The sequence below is a fragment of the Sphaerodactylus townsendi genome, linkage group LG10 (genome assembly GCF_021028975.2).
Source record: "Sphaerodactylus townsendi isolate TG3544 linkage group LG10, MPM_Stown_v2.3, whole genome shotgun sequence".
Lineage (NCBI taxonomy): Eukaryota > Metazoa > Chordata > Lepidosauria > Squamata > Sphaerodactylidae > Sphaerodactylus > Sphaerodactylus townsendi.
This window is the reverse complement of record NC_059434.1, coordinates 56,207,258-56,221,498: the sequence shown is the minus strand read 5'-3', so window position 1 is coordinate 56,221,498 and position 14,241 is coordinate 56,207,258. Positions and strand designations below refer to the sequence as shown.

General features: G+C 39.5%; 1 protein-coding gene across 1 annotated transcript; it reads left to right on the top strand.

Annotated features, from left to right (window-relative positions):
* Positions 1-3,499: 3,499 nt before the first annotated feature.
* On the top strand, positions 3,500-12,381 carry LOC125440102 (UPF0462 protein C4orf33 homolog). The gene is made up of 5 exons (XM_048509674.1): positions 3,500-4,285; positions 5,559-5,619; positions 8,126-8,174; positions 10,519-10,718; positions 12,271-12,381. The coding sequence occupies exons 1-5, from the start codon at positions 4,138-4,140 to the stop codon at positions 12,356-12,358; spliced, it is 546 nt and encodes a 181-aa protein (XP_048365631.1). The 5' UTR covers positions 3,500-4,137; the 3' UTR covers positions 12,359-12,381.
* The last annotated feature ends 1,860 nt before the right edge of the window (positions 12,382-14,241 follow it).

Genomic DNA, 14,241 nt, shown 5'->3' with positions numbered 1-14,241 from the left:
TGCAAAACTAATCTGGTATTTAAAATTTTTTTTAAAGAGGTTTTCTTTTCCTGTTTATTTTCTTTTCCTGTTTACTGTACAGTGTACAGTATTTGATTTTCCTTTTCATAGAAAACAAGTTGAAAAAAAACTAAGCCAATTGTATACGGGTAAAACAAATACTTTATATCATGGTCTGAGATGAGAAAGCTCTGACAGCAATACAAGCAACTATCCTGTAAAAACAAAACAAAAATGATTTTTGGTAGTGTTCTTTTAGATGAAAGATTACAGTACAGAGGGGGTGTGAAAAACTGCCCACTGAGGAGCCAAGCTTAACTTCAAAATATTGCAGATGACATCTCAGGTGTAGGTCATAAATATGATGGTGTTGAAGTTTGGACAGACATTTTTCATTCTCTTTATTCTTCCGGAGAATACTATCTATCAACAAGATCTTTTTCATTATTTTTAATTCACAGTTTAAATTGAGTACTAGTTGGAAAAGCTTTCACTAGCTTAAAGTGTAAATTGTCTTTAATTTTAAGCATTGTGGAGTTCTTTAGAGGGGTATTGTTTAATGAGCTGAAAAGTGTTTTTGAAATTTTATATGTGTGAAAATGTTATGGTGCAAACAGAAACAGTTGGTGTCATTCAAGTACAAAAGGTTTTGCATTTATAATTGAACTGCATAAGAACACATACTATAGGACATAGTAGTAAGAGCAGTTTTTACAGAGTTTTAGATGAATAAACTTATTTTCATCTCATTTTCCATTTTTTTTCAATTCCCACCCCTAGATGCTGTAATATCTAAGAAAGGGAGGAAACATTTCTCTTCCTGTAGTAGCTCCCATGCCTGATTTACTAGGTCCTTTCCACTCTCCAGTCTCAAAACACTGTATCTACAAAGAATGCATCCACCTCCTGGAAAACTGACTTATGCTGTTCTACCCTCCCCTCAATAGTATGGATTTTTCTTGTGTGAGTAGCATTTTAGATTTAGTCTGATAGATTCAAGTCCAGTAGACATTAGACACCAACAAGATTTTTTAGTCTATAAGCTTTCAACAGTACAAACTCCCTTCATCAGATACTGAGCTTTGATTCTTGAAACTTTATATACTGAAAATCTTTTTGGTCTCCAAGGTACCACTGGACTTGAATCTAGCTGTCCTTCTACAGACCAACATGTCTATCCTCTGAAACTAGATGTTTACTAGATTACTAAATCAGAATTGCAAAGGTACTGGATAGGGTAGTGGTAGATGAATGAGGATGTTTCTACTTAATAGGTACTATGGTTTTTTCAAGTTTAACATATTAACTTTGCTGTAAATTGAAAGATGATCTCTCAAAGGCTGATTTTCCATGGGTAAAAATGCCACGTTGTTAGCACAAAAAATACTCTGGTGCAGCCAGAAGTTCTCCATGGGTCCCGGTGCTGCACCATGTCTGCCACATTGTTGCCCTGGCGCTGCCCCAAAGCATTGGCTTTGCTCCGCGAATTTCCAGAAATGCCAAATTTGAAGTTCTTTTGAAATGCCCCCTTGTTGCTCCAGTGCCTTCTGGTGGAAAACTCCACGGCAGCAGAACCGGGGCCATTTTTCCCACCTCACCACTCTGGCTCTCCCCACTCCACCAATCAACAGGCCCACCCCCACCTTTTGCAGTGAAAAAAGTAAACACGGTGGGAGAAACCTTGGTTTTTAGAAAGAAAAGTGGCGTGTGCAGGCGCTGCAAACAGGAGGGTGGCAATTCTCTTGCACGTGCAAGGATTTTAGTCGGGAGGGTTGGAAGACAGCGATTCCCTCGCACATGCAAGGATTTTAGACGGGGGCACAAGGGCGCTGATTCTCAGAGCCTGTTTTGTGTTCAGAGTTATGTAAAACTAAAATAGTAAAAGTGAGTGGGGGGAACGGGGGAGATTCAGCCAATCAAATGCGGGAAACAGAGGTTATCCGTACATTGTGGAAGAGCTCACGCTGCAAATGGAGAAGCACCAGGGCTAGTGGAGAAACAGTTGGGGCATAACATGCTGGCCCTGCCTCAAACCCCAGGAAGAGCCAGAAAGCAGTGAAGAATAAAAAACAGGGCAAAAAGCGCAGCGGCAGGTGCACTCCCGGATCTACCATGGGGCATTTTGACCATGAAAAATCGGCCTGTGTGCCTTCAAGTGGTCCTTTGCTTCTTAAGTTAGCTATAAATGTGATACTGTTAGTGTGCTTCCATTGGCACAATTCTTTCTCCCTCTGAACTGCATATGCTGCAGGCTGTAAGAAGCAGTGTTTAACTTCATAGAGTTATGACCTGAAGAATAAAAAATAGTTACTTTTTTCACATGCCCTGTGCAGTGATCTCATAAGAGAAATCTGCACAAAAAGGCAAGCTTCTATTCATTGATCCTCTTTAAAGATTGAGAATCTCATGTGTGCTTCAACGGTCAAGTCAATCTTGCATTGTGAATGCGAATCCCCTTTCGCACCAACCGCCTCAGGTTAATAGGCTGTGAAGAACACTGCCGTTTCAGAAGCCTATTTCATTCTCAAAGTCTATACTATGGCTATGAAGAAGGATTCCTTTAATGTCAAGAAGTGCAGCATTATGTGCCAGAGAAATTACCTGTTTTCATGGTAGTGATTATTATTCACAGACAGACTGTTTTATTGTATACTGCAAAATGTAATTAATCTAAGTTTGGCCGAGTTGCTCTCTCACCCACCCTTTAGGTTTATAAAGATTGTGCTTTTTGGATTAGCTGTTTCTCATTTTTATTCTCTCAACAAGCTTTGGAGTTTGTATTTATAAACACTTTATGATCCCAGCAACATTGACTTTTACTGCTTCTTGCCACTAGATGGGAGAATAAAGTTATTCTTCTACATATCCCTAATTTTACAGTGAGTTTGTAAGCTAGTAAAGTATATATATATTTAAAATGCTGCAATATAGATTAATGCAAGCAGATTCTAGTTGTCTTCTAACCTTATTTACATTTTCTTCCTAAAGTAAAAGTGTACCCTTCAGAGATCATAAGTCAAAATTCTTGAAGGATGGAACAAGGGAAGTGAGTATTGGTATATATGTCTCATTATTCAAAATGTCTCCATTTTAAGAAAGGAAGGTAGCCTAGGAAATATTTTCAGAAATGTCCCTATCAATCAATGACATTATTCATAATATAATGGATAAATTCTTCTATAGTCATCAGGCTTTTTATGCCATTCGTAACCCAAAGAAGAATAAAGTGTTCAATGCAGTGATATCAAAAGGAAAAAAGAAGCTAGTTCACATTAGTTTTAGATATTTTTTTTTGCACTTTCTGGATTCCTTCACCTGGGTGAAGTGCTTATAGCAATGACTTCTTGACTTCAAAATAGTCTGTGAAAATTTGTGACTTTTAAATTAAAATATATATTCACTAGCATATTAGAAACTCTTGCTGAAATGGCACTCTGACTGTATTCAGCAATCAAAGAATAGTTTGACTTGTGTTCCAAGTTCTGATTAGAAAGGGAGAGCCTGTAGCTTAATGGTAGGGCATCTGCTTTCAAGGAGAAGATCCTTGGTTACTGACAACACTATTTAAAGGGTTAGGCAGGAGATATGAAAGGCATCTTCCTGAAATCCTAAAGAGCTGCTGCCGGGGTAGACACTTCCCTTGATAAGCCAGCGGTTTGGCACAATATAAGACAACTTCCCCAGTGACCTCCCAGACAAAAGGAATAAACCTGTTTTATGCAAACCCTGATTTGTCCTCTGTATACAGACATTTCTGTGTCAGCTGACTGTGAAGGACAGCACAATTCAACACACTGTGGATTGTGAGTTCAAACAATAACTAGTATAATGCTAACTACTAAAACTCAGTTTGTTTCAGCTAATCAGAGTTTGATCAGACTGATATCTGAATGCCGTTTATATTTAAAAGTTTAGACACATGGTCATAAATGTAAGGAAGAGAGCAGATGTGACCCTACAAATAAGCATTCATACACTGCTGGAATAAAGTAAAAACCAACCGCAATGTTCTAAGAAACATGTGTTATAGTAACAACTTCCATATTAATTGCAGCTTAATTTGTTGGTGCCAAATCACATAATTCTTTACTATTTCTTTTGTAGATTGAATATAAAATTTCAACTACCTGGGACAGCATGCAAGTTATGCATGCACCAGTGACAATCAAATTTAAACCAGGTGATCAAGGCTTAGTTATGGAAGTAAGCTCTTTGTTCTTTGATGATCCTCCTGCTCCACCTGGACAACCTGGGAAGCCCTTTGATGGACTTTGGGACTATGAAGGTGAGGTTTAGTGAAAGCTATACAACACAAAAAACCATAATAGGTTTTCAGTCCTAACGTCTGGGTAAGCAGTTGCTTGTTGGCATCCTTAAGAGGTAAGGTGGTCCCAAAGATATGTGGCCTCTGTGGAGAGGGGCTCTGGTTTTGGGAAGACCATGCAGTGGGTGGCGGCAGCAGCAACAGCTTTCCTGTGGCCCACCCTTTCCCTTTCCCCCATCCTGTTTCCTTCCTAATTCTCTCCATTCCCTTCATTTTGCTGCCCTTTCTATTTTCCTTTCTCTCCCTTTCCCCGATTCTCCCCTTTCTCTCATTCTACTGCCTTTTCTCCCCATCTCCCTTTCTCCCGATTCTGATTTTCCCCTATTTCTCTCTATTCCCCATATTCTTCCACCCCTTCTCTCTGTCCCCCTTTCCCCCTCATTCTGCCACCATTTGGTTCCCGAAGCCAGGTCTACCCAATGTTTTCAGTGGGCAGCAGACCCATGTTCTGAGCAGATAAGATTCTCTTATGTGTTTCTGCATACCTGCAAAGATAGCTTCTTGGAATCTCTCTCTCTCTCTCTCTCTCTTGCTGGAATTGGCAGGATGAGCTGAGTACAACTGTGTACTTTTAGGGCCAAAAAGGTGCCCAGGATCAGAGCCTGCAGATCAAACATTCCTCAGTAAATAGCAACTTGGAAGGGGAGGAATCTCTTCAGCTGCACCAGAGGCATAGCAAGGGGGGAAGGTGCCCAGTGCACTGGTGCGTTCTCCACCCCCGGAACACCCCCACAGGGGTGCATGCCTGGTGCGTTGCATGCCCCCCTTCCTCCCCCTTGAAGCCATGCCTCTGAGCTGCACACAAAATGTTGGGTGCAAGCTGAGAGTGAAACTGACCAGAGGACAAAACGGGGAAAAAATCTCTTTCCCCCCCTGACATCTTTGGTGTCGGGAAACAAACCAGCGGCCACTTCTCTTTAAGATGTAGAAAGAAGCAGTTGCCCACAGACATTTTTTTTTCTGCTGTTGCAGAACAGACCCTTCACAGATACATGGTTTGACTGAATAAAAGGCAGATTTGTGTATTGAAGTTTCCTTCCCTTAATGCGAACTTGATTTTTCATTACATGGGAATTGCCGTTATGTGGCCAAATTGGTGTATAAAATGGGAAACAGTTATGGCCAACTAAGAGGGAATATTTTTGATTTGTTCAAATATGAATACAATGCCATGATTGATTTTTTTCCTGTTCAACTGCACACAGAAGCATGTTGTCCTTTATATCTTTTACAGTGGTTGAATCTTTCTTTCTGAACAGTGCTACAAGCAACTACCTGGAAGTGGAACTTTGCCCGTAAGTTTTGACATGGAAAATATCTATCTTATTCAGCCTATACCAGAAAATTTCAGATACTCAAAATGGAATTTCCGACATCAAGGAAAGAATAATTTGAGTTTTCTTAGACCTATAACAATACATCTTACTTGACTGGTAGCACTTGCTGTTTGCTTTTGGTCATAGAATCAAGAAAGTTAAATGACTGCATTAAAGAAGGGTGTCAGGAAGACACATTTTTTAGCAAAAGGAAGTGTTGGCATTTAACTGGCCAGATTGGCAGTCATGGATGTAGAGCACAACCTGTTATGCTAAACTTACTTAGCAAGGAGTCATTATACCTTCTTCCTGAAAGGACATTAGGAGACCTCCCCTAGTGTGGGATGGGTTAAAATGTACCCACTCTAGGTATCTGCACTTTTCTAAAAGCCGCCTTAATAGCTGAGAACCCATATTTGGATAAAGAGGAGACTACGTGTGCCCTCTGGGACCAGTGACCAGAAAGCCAATGGTCATGTGGGACCTACTTTTGGTAAATTTATTTAGTGGGTAGTGGTCAGGGCAGGAGGCAACAAGTATGACAGCATTTAGGCAAGAATTTGATATTCTTATTTTTAAAACTCTCCCATTAAATGCCTTGTGGATAGTTCGAAATGAAAGACACCTACACACATGACTACTAAGGTATGAGACTTCCTGGGTAACTAAGGCCTGTTACTCTATTACTCTAGCCTGCCTTATGGGATTCTTTTGGTGACAAAATGGGATAACCCATATGAGTTCCTTAGAAAAAAGGCAAGATACAAATGAGAATTAGAGCTGATGCTATTATGAATTTACAAATACAGGGCAACTTAGGCTACCATGTATTTGCAAGGAGCCATCTGATCTTTTGAGTCTTATTAAGCCGTGTACAAAATGATGATTTGCCTTGATCATAACACTTTAAATGACTTTAAATTTCCTTTCAAAAAGGAAAAAAAATTACAAATGGAGATTGAGAGAGACAAAGAAAATGACAGGTGATAACTGACTGTGGAAGGCAATAGCAGGAGCAAAATGCATTTGTTTAGGATCAAGAAGGATCCTATGTAAGAGGGTTGTTATTTGAGAGTCCTTCCCTAAGGGAAATAGCTTCTGAGTAAAGGGAATGCCCCTAACCAATCATAAGGGAAATAGTTCCTAAGGGAAAGCAGGTTATCCTAAACCAGTTTTTAAAAAGAAAACTGGGAAAGTTGTGTGTTTGTTCCTAAGTCTTCCAACTAAATAAATATTGTTTCAAGAAGCTAATGCTTATTCAGTTAAGCAGTGATTGCCAAATGAACTCTGGTTGTTTCCCCACTTTTAAAATGACGTCGATACTCACCGGTTTTGTTTGCTCCAGGACTTTTTAGTGCAGAGTCATGTTCCCCACCGCAGCTTCCGCCCTTTCGTCCAATGAGCGCGGCAGCCACGCAGCAGCCACGCAGGACTCCTCACGGTCCGCTCAGGGGGTGTCCTGATTGGCTGCTGTGTTGTGCTGCGGCGGGAATTTTTTTAAATTTTCAGCTGGACGAATCAACGTCCCAACGAACCCACGACTATTTGTGAACACATCTATGCTTATGTGCTCTTAAAACGGCATGCAGACGTGGATCCCTTGTGTTAAAAATATTTTTTTAAACCAGCTGCGCGTGCATCGCGCATGCCCCACCATGCCCTGATTGGGTGGGAGGGTCCACGTCACCAAGTGGCGGGAAAATGGAACCTGGGGTAACCACCCGAGCTTCCCCACTATCCCGCACTCTGCACGGGGTCATCCAAAATGCGCTGTTTTGAACAGTGACAGAAATGACACACGCTGAGGGGGCGCGAGAGCTGCAGAGTCGGGGCGGCTGCGTTGTCGCCGCCCCTCTAGTGGGGAGTGCCGCTGGACCCTGTGTAACTTGGTGAGAGTAGCACGCAACAAACGGTGTGGGGAAACAGCCTCTGTCTCAGTTCTTGTCCAAAGCATTAACACCTTCAGTGAACTATATCAGATATTTCTTGATTACAAACTATCTTTGGAGTATAAATATTCTATGTTCTTTATTCCTGTTTTGTTACCAGCCAAGTTTACTTTCCAAAACCTCCTTGCTAACATGACTTTTCCATTTCCCCAAAGGAGACAAATAAATAAAACAGTTTTAGATTTTTATTTCAATAAGTCTCTCTTGTGTCATATTTTGATTTTTCTAAAAGGAAAGAGTTTTGACAGATTCCCGAAGCATTTTAAATGTGAGACAGCAAAACAACAAGAGACAAGGCCGTATGTCTCTGTAGTGATAGTGGTAGTTGCTGAGGAAAAATAGATAAAACAAAAGGAGATCCATCATAGGCAGTTATCTGAGTTTTATTACCTACAAGCTTTCCGTGACATTTTGTTCTTTCCATACTGTGCTCTGAAACTTGCTAAACATTTCCTTGACAATATTGTATTCCTATTAAACTTGTTTTGATAGTGTCACTGATTTTTGTTTTTTGTTTTTTAATTTTTTTTTGCTAGGCATGGTCAGCATCTTGTATTACGCCTTTCTGAAGGAGATTGTCTTGAAGTAAGTATTCATTTAACCATTATTATTATTATTATTATTATTATTATTATTATTATTATTAGTATTAGTAGTAGTAGTAGTAGTAGTAGTAGTAGTAGTAGTAGTAGTAGTAGTAGTAGTATTACTACTACATTTAATAGACCGTCCTACCTCCGAAGGGCTCAGTTTTGGTTATGGTTATTTCTCTGAATTTCTTGTATTATGTGTTGTAGTTATTTACAGATTATCTATGCCAACATTATTAAATATATATATTCACCAATAACTTTGCCCTTCTTTATCTGAGTGGATGAAGGCTTCTATATTTCCCAGCCAAAATGTTTTTTCCTGCATTAGCAGAAGTGTTCTTGTGCCAGAGCAATGCACAAATTCTGACAAAAGAAAATGCCAGTATTCAATCCACTGAATGCACGAAAGGTGTAATTATTTCAGTGTGATTCCTTTAAAACACTGATAGTGAGACTAGTGCAGTATTTAAGTTCATAGGAGCATTAAGTATGAAGACTAGAAAGCTGTAAAATGCCCTTCTTTTTAATGGAATGCATTTGCACTAAGTTATTTGATTATTCTTTGACAGTTGTTTAACTTATTAGGAGGTATGGTGCCCAGCATGATCCGAAATGTAATAACTACTAATTTTCAATGAACGTCCAATGGTAATTACATATGAGTAACTGTGGGAAATAAATGGCACCCATGTCTACTAGTTTCTCAAGTCATTTGGTTAAAGAATTCTGCAAGGGATTGCAAATCATGGCATAGTCAATTCACAGTTGCATTAAATTAATGAATTTCCATCTTTGCTTTGTGAGCAGTATTTAAATAGCCAATCTTCCCCTGACCCTCTTTTTTCCTCTGATTTTTTCCTGTTGTAGTAATTACAAACCATAAATTTCATTTCATCATCTGCATTAGTGTTTGCAACATAAATCATACTAATACAGTTAAGTAATTCCAGAACATCTGCAAATCACTGACAAATTGGTTCCATGGAGCTTGTTCTAACAAATTAATTGAAACCCTTACCTGTTGTCACATCCGGTGTGTTAAATCAAAGCTTTTATTAAACTATAAATTTATTTTGGACTATTTATTTTCCTATTTAATACTAAGTCAATACTTGAATTATACTTGAAACAATTATAAGCAATACATATCTATGTATTTCGATACAATGAAAAAAGGTTATTTTACATTTCAGAACCGAATTATGTTGGGATGTTATGGGAATACATAGCAAGCTATTTGCATATCAGCACTTTATTTGTGCATCATCATTTTAGAATTTTGTACAGCATCCATATGGTAGCATATTATCTCGCTAATGATACTTATTTTGGAAAAGCAGGACACTAGTTATATCCAATGTGATAGGAATTATATGGCATAAATTAAGACTCTAATACTTCTTTATTCAGTTGAGTATGATTTACTTGTCCTTTCAGAACAAGGATTAAGTCAGCTAGAAATAAGAATAGCTTATTCCAAAAACTCTTCAGGTTGTAAAAATGAAATCAATGCAAGTATTCTTTATCATTACAGGAAATATTACCAAGCAAATTTTAGAGCAGATGTTTCATATGGTATTGGACATTGGATTAGTTTCGCATTTTGGCTTATCCCTGAAGCTAGATATATTTATCAAATCACAATAGGTTGAACCTTTTCACCCTAACACTCAATTCACGTGCTTACAACACCCTCTGTCCCACATGGCTTTTTTCAATTCAGGTTTCATGATCCCCAGAATAACATTTTTGGTGGTCTCAAGTGACCTATTATGAGCTCTTCTCAAATGAACACTGTGATTCCTGCTGTTATTTATTTGAAGTAGTGTTGGCTTCTTCTGCGATTAGGCTCCTTTTTATATATATTCTGTTTGATTACCATATGGTGGACATATTGAAATGCTCCAAATAATGTGGTCCCCAGACAAAGTATTGAACAAACTAAGTCTGTTGGAAATCTACCTGCTTTATATCTGTACAGGCATATGATTCCATCTCCTGAAACTCAAATATATAATGCATTGGATCACATTTTAAAGCATTTTAAATGTTATGTCCCCATTGTGTTTCCATTCAAGGTGCTTCCATATCAAAAAGAAGTGGATAAAAAACCTTGCATTATAAACATTTATAAAACAGTAGATGACCTTTTTTAGCAGATGTATTAACAAAACAGAATTTGAACTACAGCAATTCTATGTGAACTTAATAATTAAACATTTGGCTGAAGTTTTATTTGAAGTGTTATTTAATGTGCTTTAGTGGCTCCCTATGTTCAGTTTGTTAAAATAATGAGGATGATATTTTTATAGTGCATTTTTTCACCCTGTGTATAGAAAGGACTTGAGCTGGCATTTAAAGCAGATATAAACTGGGGCAACTGGAATGGCACAGCAATTATTCCTTGGGACTATTTTCCCCCTGGTGTAGACAAAATGAATTCATATGCAATCCATGGATCTGGGATTGGCAGAATTTATGAGGCACTTTATCCAATACCACGGGAAGAGATTAAAGAGGGGCAAGGTCCTAATTTGTGAGTACAAAAACATCTTTCTTAATTTGATGTCTGTCTGTTGCTATAGCTTCTTTTAGTACTTGGCTGTAACTACTTACATGACAAACTTGGAAAATCTTTCATGCATTAGTGGAATGTGCTGAAATATTCTGTTTATGCATCTTTTATAGGGCTATAAAATTTCTGTGGCTTCAAATATTTCAGGAAAAATCTGTGGGTCCCCCCTTTTTTGAGTAGAGAATTAACAGAAATTTAGAGAAAAATTGAAAAAATACGCAATACTTTCTTATCAAAACTAAATATCTTTTAATGGCTGACCAACATAAAACAGTCAAAATATAAATCTGTATTGTTTGTGTGTGTGTGCCATCACGTAGATCGCTTCCCCCTTCTGTGGGCCTTCTGTGGGCCCACTGATCAGCTGAGAATTTCAAAGTAGATCCAGTAATTGGTGGGCAATTGTCTGCCAATGCCTGCTAACCGGGAATCTTACATGGCTCCCACCGTGTTGGATGGTTTGCCTGAGGAGGTCCCATAGTTCTCTCATTCTTAAGAATGTGCAAAACAGTCATGTTCAAGGAAGCATTTTAAAATAGGGATTAGAACTGCAGTAGAATGGACAGCGCAGGAAGACACCATTGAAGTGGAGTCCAAATGTTATCCACAACTATGATTAACGTATCATCTGTTTTGTATTTCACCTTAGAATCCACTTCTGTTATTGTTTATCGTATACCTTGCTTTAGACAGATTACTACTTGCATTGTTTCTAATTCTGTAATCCTAGTACTATCACAGTATACTGTCATTGTTTTATACTGTTTGTCTATACTGTTGGGGTTTTTTGAGGCAGGAAGGTGTTTGTTGATCCTGTAATCCACCTTGAGTCTCAGTGAGAAAGGTGGACTATAAACAAAGAAAAATAAATATTAGATAGAAAGATGGCAATCACTGATGGACACAGGCTTAGTTGTGACCTGAACTCATAAAACAAATTCTTCTACTTCCAAAAGAGCATAAGACATTTCACTAAATGAAAGCTCCCCTACCCTGACTTTGCCATAACTCTGATTCTGCAGGGAGAACATGATTACATCTACAGCTAGTGAACCCATCTAGCTTCATACCCTGTGGACTACTAACCATCACCACTTTAATTTTGAATGGTTGATCCTAATATACCCTAGCACAATTTTAAACATGTATTAAGAAATGTAGTAAAAGCACTTAGAAAAGTTTGTTGTTGCAAAGCAAATGGTTTTTCAATCTTTGGGTTATTAAACTATCCACTGTAATTCTATTAATTACAAAGCTATGCAATTCATGTGTGATGCTCCAGTTTTTTTAAAGCATGCAATAAAATAAGTTCTGTAAATTGTAGTTATAAGTTATTTCTATATTTAGGCATAAATAATAGTATGCCTCATTGATAGGGAAGGATAGGGCAGCTAGTTATAAGTTATTTCTATAGTTTTTTATGTTGTGTCCAAAATACTTTTTAAAAATTGTATCACTTTAAAAAACTTATGTGTTTTAATAATTTAAAGTTTTGTTTATATGTTGTTAATAGCCATCTTCTAGAATACTTCAAAGATTTCAACCTAAAGGACATAATGGGAGAAGACTGGAATCAACCTCCATCAGATCGATGGATATGACATCAAGACATCAAAGACATCAAGAAAAGAAAAGCTCAAAAATACACAATAAATTTCTAAACAATAGGTATGAAGACATTTAATGAGTTATCTGTCATGATTTAATGGCTTAGCTAATTAAAATAAATGCATGTATTACTCTGTCAGATACATTGACTTATCACTCTTCTTCCAGCAGATGCAATAATTATAATCATTCACACACACACACACACTTTGCGGAGTACAAGAAGACAAGTCACTATCCCAAAGAGTCACAATTTAAAATCTGATGTTTGGAAGACATCCTGGGGTGTGAAGTGTAAGCAGGATATGTTTGGGGAAGAATCTCCATTCACTTAATGTATGCATGCTTGATGGTATTTTCAGCAAGAGTGTTTATTCTTTATGGGAAAAGTTGATTTTGAGGACTTATTTAAAAGAAGGCATCACATTGGTATTCTGGGAAACCATTCCATGCATAAAAGATACCAAGGTTGGATTTGTTGAATGCCTGAGGGTGATGGCCCTGAATATCATGGATGGGGTAGGTTGTACTGGAATACAAGATTGGATAGATTAGTGGCAGGGCATGGTCATAGAAGGAAAATGTAAAGGATTCAATGGTGTTGATGGTGAGGTAACCTTGAGTGCATTCCACAGCCCGGGCGATGGGCCAGATGCATCGGCGGAGACTTTATCTTCTTGCTTGGGAGATGAAAACCCTCTGTTCCCATATAGGAAGCAGGAAGGGGGATGGGAAGGTGACTGGTATTATAACCTGTGCTTCCTGGCCGGGGAAGTGTCATTCCCTGCCACTGCGCGTCCTTGAGCTTTCTAGGATGTCTTAATAACTGGCTGTTTACTCCCAAAGCCTTTTATTTCTCGTCCTATGGAATTCCACTTACATTGTGGCAGGAAACTTAATTCATCTATATTCCCTGTGCAGTGGACCTCTTGTCTTGCTGATGGAAGGTTGAATTTTACTCTTGGAAGGTCGCGGTAGCCCCAAAGAGGCTCCACGACCTTTCGCCTTCTGGATCTGGAGGAACCAGCCTGGGAGAGCAGACTTTCGCTGGTGGCTCTTTCCCGTCCTAAATTATCCAGCCGCGAGTGCTTCCCTTTACTCCCACGTTGGAGCGAGGAGGTGTGGCAGCGACCATGAGGGACTTCCATGGAGTGCGTTTGAGAGGCGTAATCTATGAATCGGCGCCTGTGGATCCAGATCTCTACCCGTTTTCATGGTGGATTACAAACCTCAGATGCAACCTGTCATGGAGGGAGCCAGGCTTAGCCACCTTTCATGAAGGCAGCCCAGGAATCCATTGAGCGATTCCTGGACTTCGTTATTTTGGTGATGCTCCCCAAAGAACCACCCGTGGCACAGCACTGGGGCCCGTCCAAGAGACGCGGGACTAAACCTGGAATTGGGAGGGTATCCGTGCAGCTTCCCAATCGGACCCCTAATCCCAGGCCATTGTGACAGCACCTGAGGTGCCTCGAGGAGCCACCGGTGGCTCGCCGGCGGCTACGGTGTCTCTCGATGCCTGCAGCTTCCAGGCAGCCGAAGAGTCCGAAGAAAGCCTGCCTTCCCAGCCGGACCCGGTTTCCCTCTCCCATCGAGGGAGGACTGGGATGAGGAAGTGGGGCGACTGCGAGAGGCCCAAAGCGGCTTGGAACGTGGCGCCAGCTATGGGAGGAGGAGCAGGCTGCAATTTGTTACACCCAACAAAAGATGGCGAAAACCTGCAGAGGGCCGGGAACAGCAAGCAAAGAGAAGTCCAGCTTCGAGTTGGACCCGTGCCAAGAGCGGCAGCTCAAGCGACAATATACCCCAGAATCGGTCAGTCCGCGAGTAAAGTCCTGGAACAGTCAGATTGGATTTACAACTGACGGCAGCGTTC